Source organism: Oenanthe melanoleuca, chromosome 2 (assembly GCF_029582105.1).
Source record: "Oenanthe melanoleuca isolate GR-GAL-2019-014 chromosome 2, OMel1.0, whole genome shotgun sequence".
Taxonomy (NCBI): Eukaryota; Metazoa; Chordata; class Aves; order Passeriformes; family Muscicapidae; genus Oenanthe; species Oenanthe melanoleuca.
In genome coordinates this window covers 130,275,852-130,287,928 of record NC_079335.1, presented here as the reverse complement: position 1 = coordinate 130,287,928, position 12,077 = coordinate 130,275,852, and the positions used below count along the sequence as shown (strand labels likewise).

The following is a 12,077-nucleotide window of genomic DNA, read 5'->3' as shown; positions in this document are numbered from 1 at the left end:
CTGTTGATTTTAAATGAAATTTAAAACAGAAACTGTGTTAGCCCTTGTGAAAACATGAAGCTTGTCAATTTGCCGAGTGTGCATTGTATAATTTGGGCTACTTTTTACATTTTTTTTATTAAAACAAGCTCTTATTCATGCTTTCTTTATGTTTTTCAATGCATTTTATCAGCTTTTTCAAAGAGATGCTGATATGAAGTATTCCTCTTATGGTGCTCAGCAATTGGTTTTAAGATGAATAATTTTGGATATTTATATTTGTTGCTGAATCTGGTGCTTATTGTTTTAGAGATAAAACTGTTTGAGGTAGAATGTTTTTCAAAATGCACCTTTTCTGAGATTTTCAGTAACAACCCAAAGAACCCAGGATTTTCTCAATCTTTCTTTGCTTTAAACTCTGCTAGTGCTTTTAGCAATGAATGTTTTGATTTTGCTCTTTGTTTATGCTACATTTCCTTCAATATATATGTGCTCTGACAGGTTTTTTCCTTTTTTAAGATGTTTTCATATGGTCATGAGGAAATGCTTTAGCTGCAAGTGTCTGCTTCATCATGGGATCCCAGTGGTTGAATGATTCAATTTTTGTAGTTTCTTTGTAAATCTGAACAGTGGGTGATGTCATCCACTTCTGAAACTGAACACTCCCTGTGTGAACAGCTTTGAACTACAGATTTGATTTAGGAATGTTGCTGCTAAGCTTCAAAAGACACTGCTCTGTCCAGCTGCAATTCTGACTTTTATAGGTTTTGTGCAAGGCTGATGAGAAGTTTGTTTATCCAGGCCCTTTTTAATTCCAGTTTGGTTTTTCAGGGACGTTGTTGTGTTAAAAGCCTGCAGAGTCTGCTCTTTTTTAAGCAGTCTTTAGAGAGCAAACTCCACACATTTCTTTTAAATTAACCCCCACTATATAATCTCTAAAAAAATAAACAAACTTAATACTTTAATGAACATGGTAAATAAGTAACCATCCTTCTAAGCCCTCATTAAAGTAAAGCTCGTGGTTAATGATGAAATTTGTAGATAAGTGTCCACTAACAACTGTCAATTCCACTCCCACTTGTTTGCTCTTCCACCATATTATACCCTTGCTAAGACCTCCCCCATTCAGATGGTTTAGAAATCATATGAGATATTTTTCTTCCTTGTTTTTATTCAGAACTGTTTCTCGTAGGCCTATTTCCTCTCTTTAAAATGCATTCACCCTGTTCAAAAGGAAGATGAATACTGTGTGCTTTCCTTCACCATGACTCATCCATGGGCTTGCTCTTCTTTCTTCACTCTCTCCCACCACACATTTCCTTTCAAAAGGGAGAAAGAACCAGGAAAATGTTGATAAAAGAGAAAGGGTATATCTATGCAGCTTTCAATGCAACAAATCCCCTATGACAGGTCAGTTAAATGGCTGCTGGAAGTGTTCTGGAGACACTGCCAGGGCTGTCTGATATCCCTGAGTGTGCTCTGCATTGCCACAGTGTGATGCAAGGCAATGAGCTGAGCAGCCAGGGCTGGCCCTACTGCAACCAGAACATTTACTGTCACGTTGGCTGAGGGCTCCTGTAATTTTGGGACCCTCCTGCACCTTGGCATCAGGACACTGGGTTCACTGGTCCCCCCTCTGTCCTTCAGTGGCAGTGATGTGATCTGCAGTGACACTAAACAGGATCTATTACTGGAACCTCTAGGCTGAAATGTATTGCTAAATTTTTTTTTTTTAAATGATGGCATGAAATGGCTGCAGCTGAAGATGACAAGCTAGTTGTGAGGAGAGGTCCCTTTGGCACCAACACTTTCCCACTTAACAGGAATTTCAAGCACCCTGTTGTGCATTCTGTGTGTGCTGTTTGTGGCCATTTGTTGGCCAGGAGAAGGCAGCCTGCAGTAGTTGTATATTTAAAGCCTTACTCTTGGTGTTGTGATATGAGTAAAGGAGTAAAAGACAGTTTTGCTCACCTTGCTGACTTGATCTCTGGCTTTTTGAATGACATATTACAGCACTGCCTGATTTTCATTAGAAGGTAAGTTTTGGATACACCTTTTAAGAGAGAAAAGCCCTCTGGTTTATTCCTTCACTGCTTGTACAGAGCATGGATTTGCCTTTGTATTCAGATATATGCTTTTGCTCTTGATCCAATGCCAAGGCAAATATCAAACAATATAAACCAGATGAATCTAGCAGAAGGCAATAGATACTCTCTTCTACTATTAGTGTGAAAGATTATGAAGTTCATCATGTGTTCAGATAAAATTCCTCTTTAAAAATAGCAATGTTTTAGAATGTCCTTACTTAGAAAAATTTACCTATGTGCTGGAATATTAATGTAATGCCTGAACATATATGGCTAGTTCCTGCTTGTGTGGCTTAGTTTTGGTTTCTTGTTATCCTGATTAATGAAATAGTGGGCATTGTGGCTAAAGATAATGAGATTGCATGAGCTAAATCATGTCCAGGGTCTGTTGAGGCAAGGAAGAATTGAAAAGGAAAAAAAAAGCCTCTTCCCACAACTAAGTCTGAGAAAAAAAAAATTGAAGATTGTTTGAGGTGGCTTAACCACTTTATCAGGCATTCATGTGGGAATAGGGAAAAAAGGAGTATGGAAAAATCCATGTATTTATTTAGTGCAGAGCGTGGTAAATTATAATGGATGTTGCATAGGCTCAGATATCAGGTGTCTGCCTAACATTCATGAAAGCAGCATAATTCAGACTGAACTTTATTCTCCTCCATTATGCCCAGCTGTTGCAAAGAAGCAGACATGTGTGCAGTCTCCAGATGTTTGATGATCACTCACAAAGGGAGCAAAGGAGGGAGATATACTATTTATTCAATTTAATATTTTCAGATTCTGAATTCAGTTTTTTGGGATGTTTTATGGAATTTTTGTGATTTATTTACTTTTAATGCTATTGTCTCCATATTTATATATTGCTTATTTCCTCTTACATACATTGTCATTCCCCCTTTTTCTTTCGACTGAGAAGAAAAGATGGTGAAAGTGATGGCAGGCAGTCATTTAATTATGCTTTCTAGCACTGTAATGAGGTGGGCATTATCCCCAAGAAAGAACTATACTACAGAGGGATTCCTCAGTGTCCCATGGGAAATTTCTGGCAGAATTAAAAATAGACCTGGCAGTTCTGGTGGCAGTCTAGCATAGTGGAAGTTTGATTCTGACTTCCCACTTTCAAGTGGTTGAAAAATTTACGAGTGATTTGTTTTATAAACGTTACTACTTATTCACCTTAGATTTTTTTTTTTGTTGAAACACAATTTTGATGTTAATCATAAATCAAATTATTCTCAGTGAATAAATTATTATTGCTAGTCAAATAGTTCTATTTTATTTGATTACTCATGTGATTCCTATGGTTTTGTTCTGTTTTCTTTTTATAAATCCTTCAGCACCAGTAATCATATATTATAACCTTAAAATTTTACAAAATTCAGATACATAAAACTTTGAAACCAACATAAGACTGTCACAGGTGTGGGTAAACAGAGCTTCTTTAAACTTTGTGTAAAGATTTATGAATAAAGCAATTGCATTTGATAAGCTTCTTTGTAATCTGAATTCTCTTCCTTTTTAAAGTGCTACATGTTAATATTAGACATGTTTGTTCTGGTGAAAGGTAAAATACAAAGAGAAGTTCAGTAAGGAAATGAGGAGTCACCAGTACAATCCTCTTGACAGTGCTTCCTTCAAGCAAGCACAGATTGCATCCACTTTGGCAAGTGATGTAAGTTAATTGGCTTTGCTTTTTACAGGCATTTACATCCCGGGTAGCCTAACATTTGTTCACAGGTAGAATTTATTTTTTCATCTTTTGAATTTCTCTGAGCTATAGTCTCTGCTATACAGTGTGTAGCAGGTACAGCATGTTATCCATTTCTTCCCCTGCTTTTGACAACAGCCTGAAGAATTTTTCATAACTATTTAAGTTGTGATTTGACTTAATTTTGTATGTCAAAAGGTATGACCTCTCACACTGAGCTAATTGCCTTGTACTTGGTCCCTTTCTATTCACGAAATAAACAGGTCTAGAGGCCAGTTCTCAGCTGTTAGAGGTGCTTGTCTTTAGAGGAGCAAAGTACTGTCATCTCTCCAGTGGTTATGGAAGGAGGTTACATGAGCAGTTCACATTTGGATGTCTGTCTTGTAGACTTCATTCTTCTGTTTGAACTTCTCAATGGCATTACAGAATGCAGCAGTCACCAGGTTCAGCAATGGGGGTCTGCTCCTGGAGCCAGACTGAATAAAACATCTATATCAAGTGATAACTGGGATCATCTTGGGATGAAAATGTGTCTAATGCTAAAAATGTGATCTCTTCCTTGAGGCTGTGATCCCAGATAGCCAAAAGACTTCATTCTGTAGTCCAGCATTTCTGAGGTGTGAGATACCATGCAATGGGAGCAGGAAAGACTGGCTCTGGAAAGGATACAGAGGATTATGTAATTATTTCCAAAATCTAAATGTGTAGTAAAAAATTAGTTGAAACAGTTATTATTATAAGAAATGGGCAAATTGAAGTGAAGAATGCATATGTGGAGATGATGAAAGGTCTCTTATCCAAGATAGGTAAGGTAGTTAGTTTTCTTCCTGTAAAGCTGGGCATACAGGTCTCAGAAGAATGGAAAATCCTGCTGTAGGCTGATGGGAAGTTATCTTCTGCTGCTTCACTAAGTGATTATCTTTTGCCCTACGTCACCATATTGTTTATATTTGTTGCAAGCAATCTGTATTGGATAAAATACCCAGGAGCACTTCCCTTTAGCTGCTATATATCAAATTTTTAAATTGGATGGTGTAGTTCCTGAAGCAGGGGAAAAATAAGAATTAAAGGTGTTTAAAATGAATAGACCAGAAGTATTGAGGAAGTTACTCTTGATTTGGACAGTGGGAAGGGAGGGGAGAGGAAACAAGAAGAAAATTAATTATAGCCTGAAAAGTCATACAAAGTGTGATTTTGTTGTAAGTGTACTTTCTTCTGAGAAAAATTTTGAGTAGTTCCTAAGTACTTACTCAGCAGAATGAGTCCTGTGTTGTGCTTTCCTTTTCTTTGAAATAATAGTAGATGACCACCATCTAGTGGCTGGGAGAGATTGTTCAGGCAAGGACTTTGTTTTTCCTTTCTGAGTGGTCCCACTGTAATACAGAGCTGTGAGTTACTTTATTAATCTTTAGTTTGCATAACCTGAATTCTCTTTCCAGGTGAACTACAAGAAAGATTTGGAAAGCCTACATGATCCAGCATCTGATCTACCAAACCTGCTGCATTTAAACCATGCTTTAAATATCAGCAAAACACAGAGTGATGTAAGTTACCTTTTTAAGAATAACCTGAAAAATAAATCTATTAAGGAAAGTTGTGTGTATAGTCATGGTAGGAAACACATTATTGCTCTCAAATGCAGTGGGCAATAGTGTAACTGTAGTAGATGAAGGGTGTAGTGAAGAAAAACGAGTTTTTATGAAGACATATTTCAGTTATTAGAGCAGATAATATACATTGTGGAAGAATCACACAGGCTTCTGATGTGGAGTGTTTCTTTTCATATATCTGAAACATTGTCTGTTTTCTTTTTTCTAAGACCTGAAATACTTGTTTCCTTGCAAATGTCATTTTGTCTAAGATCTAGCTTTCATATTCAAGTCTCTGTACAGGAGTGACCATTATGCCAGTTTAATAGTTGGGCTTTTTTAAAGAGCCTCTGGAGTATTAGTTTAGTTTTGGGCTTCTCTGGCTAAACTTTTTCCCCTCCTAATTGTGTGACTCTTCCTACACTGGGTCAGATAACAGGCACATGCTCCATTCTGCCTCATGGCAAGACATGTCCCCTGATGGGACTGGTGCTCTGATACAGGTCGTGGTGGGGGTTGAAATGGGAAGGAGGAGCTGGGAAACCCCTGGCTCCTGTGTCATGATAAAGGCTATTTCCCACTCCAAGAGTGTGTGGTGTCTGTAGGCTGGTGAGCTGCACTTGTGTCTTTACTCCAGCAAACACAGCAGCCTGCAGAGCTGCTGTGGAGAGGCAGGAGGGGATAGTGCTGGGGAGGAAGGTTTGCTCTGAGGTTGGCAGGAGCTGAGTGTTTCATAGGCAATTAACTCTAATGAGCAGGAGCATACTGGGTCATCTTTTGAGTCAGTGCCTGCTTATGTCTAAAATAATCAAAATAATGCATCTTTACTTGATTTTTGTAATATTTTTTTGAGAATTGAAGCTTGGTTTTTGTCTGTCTCACTCCCTCTGTGGAGCTAACACTGATTATCCCATTTTGCATGAGTAATAAATTAGTTGGAGTCTTTTTCTTCCTGCATTCTTCATGCATGTTTTGGCCCAAATCTTTGGAAACTTTGGCCCAAAGTTTCCTTCTAGTGCATGGTAAGATTGGAAGTCTTTTTGCTGATTGAAGAAATACCCTCAGAATGGATTTCATCAGTTTATCATCTTAGCTCTAAGAATGCAGAAACCTGGATTTTCCCTAAGGAATAAGGCAGATCATGTCTTGTAAAATGTCTTTCTTTCTTTTGTCCTGGAGGTGTTGATTCATAATGTCCTTGTGCTCACCTGAGGACTCTGTAAATACTGTGCCTATGATTTCTGCACTGTCCAGATCCTGGTCGGTATCTTTATTTGGTACAAGAAGATCCCTAAGCTCCCCACTAAATATTTGTCTTTTAAAGAAATCACATTTTCACAGTCCTTCTCAGATTTTACCTCCCCATGTCATCACTTTTATTTAAGCCTTTATTTACTCTTCTGCCTTTCTCCCTTCATTTCCACTACATTCTTTGTATTCTTCTTGTCTCTCCACAGCTGCTACCAAATCTGTTTTGTAATCTACCACCATTGAAAAAAATAGTCTTCCTGGTTCCCTGTGTTAACTGATTTCCAAAGACTGGTCTGGTTTGTTTGGTTTTTTTTGTGTTTTTTATTATTATTATTTTTTCAAATTACCTAGTTTTGCTGTTTCCTTGCAGTATGCCTTTCTCCATTGACCTTTATGTTTCTCATTATCTGCTACAAGACATAGCTACACCTGTGCCAGTGTGGCAGATTGAAACCTCTATGGTTAATTAAACTCATGAGCTAATATTGTTGATTGAATGAATGGGTTTGCTTATTGACCTAGAGTGTCAACTAGTGTGTGCAACTTTATGAAGCACTTATACTGTAATATCAGTGCAAGGCTGTCATACAAGTCAACTTGCATGGGAATAAATTCCAACAGTTAAGAGGAGACCTTGGTGGGCATCTTTGGACATAAATAAACTGATTTTAACAAGTAAAACTCATCCTGGTTTTATTATTTTGATGAGGAAGAAAATTGCCAGCTACAATTCTCCATGCAGTATTTCCTGGTTTCACTTGGGATGGAGGTAATTTTCTTCCCAGTAGCTGGTGCAGTGCTGTGTTTTGGATTTAGGATGGACACAGTGTTGATAACACGCTGATGGTTTAGTTGTTGCTGAGCAGGGCTTACACTAAGTCAAGGACTTTTCAGCTCCTCATGGTGCCCTGCCATTGGGGTGGAGAGGACACAGCCAGGACAGCTGACCCAACTGGCCAAAGGGATATCCCCACCTTGTAGTGTCATTCTCAGTATGTAAACTAGGGGAGAGTTGGCCAAGGGTTCCTTCTCAGGGACAGGCTGAACATTGATAGGTGGGTGGTGAGTGATTTTTTTTTCATTTTCATCTCATTTTATTTTCTTGAGCTTTATTTCTCTCTCTTTTTTAAATTTTTCCTTTTATTACTCTTTACTATTATCATAATTATAGCTTATTTTATTTAAAATATTTAAGTCTTCTTATCTCAATCCAAAAATTTTCTCACTTTTACCCTTCTTCTACCTTGTCCACTGGGGTAAGGTCTGTGAGCAGTTGTGTGGGGCTTAGTTGCTTTCTGTAGTTAAACCATGACAGATATATATGTAATTCTGGTATCAACTATGGAGACACAAAATTTGGCACTTTAATATGTGTAGAACAGCTAGTTTAATGTTTTTCACATTTCAAATCTGTTCCTATTGTGGAGACTTTGAGATGCTAATGAAATACAGGCTAAAAAAGGAGGAACTTAAATGTATTTCATTTTAATGAACAGGGTGAAAAAATAGAACTTAAGAGACTGAATCTGGTGCTTGTAGTTTAGCTTAATGTAGCAAAAAGTTATGAGTTTAGCTAATTTGATTTTACAGACTTTAAAAAAAAATTCTTCCTTTAGCTGAGGAATGGAGTAAAAGTATGAGATCAGTATCTGTAGATGGAGGTAATTTTCATTTTTTTCCACTACTAAAGTGATTTTGTTGTGTGACATTTATAGTTCTTTCCACTAGGAGGCAAACCCAGACCATTATATGTGTGTGTTCCTTTGCTCTTCAAGTGTAAATAATAATGTTTATTTTCTATGAGACATAGAAACATCTGACTTTTAGATATGCAGGACGACCATTTTCTCCAGGAATGTACAAAAGCTATTTTTTATCATATCCTTTTTTATAAAAATTTCATGGCAACATTTTAAATTTGCATTTGACAGAACTCCCCAGTTTGTAGGATTAAAATATACTTTCTTACTTCTATGCTTTTTCTTTCATAGTTATTTCAAATAGTATTTAAATTACAAAACCTTCTGGATTTTGTCTGTGAAAGCAAATTTTTTTGTTTCAGTATGAATTTAAGAAATCATTTAAGCAAAGCAAGTGTTTCTGTCATTTCAGCCCAGACACTGCAGAACAAATCCATCTGAAAGAAAATGCAGTGCTTCAAAGTCAGGTGTACACAACCACAAAGAAAAACATCTTGCAAAGAGAAAGATGCAGCCTTTAAACAGTGATTAAATCATGCACAAAACTCCATGATAGATTTCAGTGATGTACAGTGCATATTCTATCAAGCAGCCCATGAGGAGAGAGGAGAGTGTTTTTGCAGGACCCAAGCCTGACAGGCAAAGAGAAATTCAGACATCACTATTTTTTGAAAAGACATAGAAATTAAAATTACATTACTCACTGTAAATGTAATATTTTGATTTGTAGCTGTTTGCTTTCCTTTAAGGCTTGTGTAGACTCTTCCATCATGCCCCACACTGGCTGATGGGGATAAGTAATGTGTTTGCCAGTCTTAATCAAAAGAGTGTGAATGAATGAGTTCAAAAGGCTTCTTCAGGTTTCCAAACAAAGTGTATTTCCTTTGTGAGTTGCATAAAGGAATAAGGTGATGTCTTAACCTGTGTCCTTCACTGTGATTTTGCTGCCAGCTCTCAGGTCATGGTCCCTGGCAGATGTGAGGGGAATGTTGGTGCAGGACTGGACCAGAGCAGTAGTTTTCCTTCCCTACTCTCACCCACAGGTACAAACAAAAGTGATTTGAGAGTGGTGCTTCTGAGCCTGAAACAAAGACCTGTGGGGCCTGGCTGGGGTTTTGTTGTTGTTACGGTAAATGTGTTGTTTTATGGAAACTAGCAGGGGATTCCTATTAAAAAGCTGCCAGCTATTCATAGGTCATTTGGCCAAACCCATGCAATTAGTTTAAGGATTGTGATTGATGCTTCTTATTCCTGTTGTCTTCAAAGTTCACAATTTCTAGGTCTGAATTGTGTAGAAAAGGAATAAATTACTCCAAAAATTATTACCTTATCTAACTGCCCTATTTCCCCAACAGGTTAAGTTTGGGAGAAGTCTTCCAAGTCAAAACATCTAAGGAATATGGCTAAGACAGGATTTGTTTCTTGCCAAGGCAAGCAGTCAGATCTCATATTCTGCCAGCTGTAAACAGACTTTATTTTAATCTTCCTAGGTCAAGTACAAAGAAAATTATGAAAAATCCAAAGGCAGATCAATGCTGGAGTTTGTGGATACACCAATGTATCAAGTTTCAAAGGAGGCTCAAAAGATGCAAAGTGAGGTAAGTAAAAATGTACTTTTTCAACAAGTGAAATTTTGATCAACAGAGAGGTTAACAGACAATTTGTACTCAGGTTAAGAAAATGTACAGAGCAGAGAGTAAATTGTGAATATGGTGGAATTATACTGAGCAGTTATCTCTGCTGTTCTGTAGCTCAATTCTTCTTGTGAATTTGTTTTTTTCTCAAAAGGCCATTGGTACTAAGAGTACACACACATTGTTTAATTGAGAAGCTCAAGAGGTCATCCAGATTGGAGATTAATAACTTTTGAAATTTTCACTTGAGTGATGGTTCTCATATGGGAACAAGTGAAGCCACAAAACCCAGCCCATGATTTAACTGAAACATCCTCCTGCCTTTCCAGCCTGGGAAACTCATCAAGGAGGAAGGACTGTTCCCAGGCTCCAGAACAGCACTGGCTGTCCTATATCAGGCCATGTTTTTATGACTTTTTTCAAAAAAAACTTCAAATGATGGAGATTTTGTGGCTTCCCAGACGATCTAGTCCAGTGCTTTACCATCCATGCTGAGTGAGATGGATGCACCTCTGTCCCCATGCTGCATTTGATTCCATTAGTTTTGTTGTGTCATGGAAAACAGATGATCTCAGCCTCTTGGTAGAAACTTTAATGAGTTTTAAACCATTACCTTGTGTGCCACTTGTCTTCTCTTTTCTCTACCAAGCAAACTGTTTCTTTCATAGATCAGGTTCAATATTCTCTTTGGACATTCTACACACATATTTTTGTCTAGATTGTATCTGTATAAATAAACTAGATGATGAAATGCATTACAAAGTTGCTTACTGGTGTGAAATCTAATTTATGGAATGGGTCTATTTACAAAGCCTCTTCCTAAATATGCTTGGAATTGCATCTGTATGTACTATTAATTGTTGGTTTTGCTGCAATAGAAAATGTACCGCAGAGATTTTGAAGAAGGGATCAAGGGAAGACCTTCACTGGATTTAGACAAGACCCCAGAGTTCTTGCATATAAAAGAAATCACTAATCTTCTGAAAGAGGTAAAGGATTTTGATTTGTTTTTTCTGTTGTTAAGTTGTAGATAAGCAATAAGCAGCAGCATGAGTGCTGAATAACTTCAAATTTTCTTGGTAGCTACATACAAGTATCTTCATGAATAAAAATTACTTCATATCATTTTTTATTCTGAATAGTCATGTAGTAAGGAAATTACAAAGCTCAGCACACCTGAACCAGACTATCACTACTCTTTTCAGATAGATAAAGGGGTGGAAGGAAGGATTTCCATTGGTGTCCAGATGGCAGTTTTTCCCTTTGAGTAATTATTTCACATTTATGGTAGCTGTGGTTATGCAGATGCCTTGAAATACATAGAGTCATATATAGCTAACTTAATTAAAGTAGTTATCTATTATACATGATATGGATAAAAAATAATGAAGACCTAAATTCTGTAATAGAGCTGTGATATTACATAACTGCTTTAAGTCCATTTTGTTAGAAGGTAGGGGTTTTCTGTATTCCTACTCTTTCCTTAAGATTTGGGAAATATTCTTCCATTGTATGTACCACTAAAAATTATTATTTTTTCCATAACTGAGAATCCTTCTGCCTTTAGAACTCTTATATTATTATTTAAAACTGGCTTCATTTTTGGTTTCACATATTGTTTGTCTCTGTGGATTATGGTTAATATTTGACCAAATTTAGATGAACTAGAACTGCTAGAAGAGAAGGGCAGAGCTGCTTGATATTCTGCCTTTGTATCTGGGAGCCAACAATACCTTGTTTGTATTTATGGTATGAAGAACAGATTCTGGTTATTTTCCCAAAACAAATAAAGCAGGTTAGAATTAAAAACCCTTGAGCTTTGTTCCTTTCCTTGTTCTTTATACAACTTATTCCAGTCTATGCTAAATTTCATATGGTTAAAGAAAAAAAATTCTTTTAAGATATTTATTTATTATTCATCCTCTAATAAATAATTTATTCTGATAAACCTGACTTTCAAGTAGGCAGGTCTCAAGCTGGGTCTATTTTGTACAGTGTCATTCTGTGATACATCTCATATATGCCTTGTCACTAGAGAAAAAAATGCAAATCCTGCTGTCATTTCCTTCAGGTAGTCTTCCTGCTCATGGAATGCCCAAAGAAGTGGGGACTGTGTGCATAGTTACATCATG

At 37.0% G+C, this 12,077-nt stretch overlaps 1 protein-coding gene across 2 annotated transcripts in view; it reads left to right on the top strand.

Annotated features, from left to right (window-relative positions):
• NEBL (nebulette) overlaps positions 1-12,077 on the top strand; it is a 244,932-nt gene that overhangs the window by 184,389 nt on the left and 48,466 nt on the right. Inside the window, exons 8-11 of one of the 2 annotated variants that reach the window (XM_056484450.1) lie at positions 3,628-3,735; positions 5,211-5,315; positions 9,802-9,909; positions 10,824-10,934. The exons of the other annotated variant lie outside the window; for it this stretch is intronic. Of the exons in view, the coding sequence (XP_056340425.1) occupies positions 3,628-3,735; positions 5,211-5,315; positions 9,802-9,909; positions 10,824-10,934 (432 nt within the window). The remainder of the gene's footprint in view (positions 1-3,627; positions 3,736-5,210; positions 5,316-9,801; positions 9,910-10,823; positions 10,935-12,077) is intronic. 2 annotated transcript variants of the gene reach the window in all.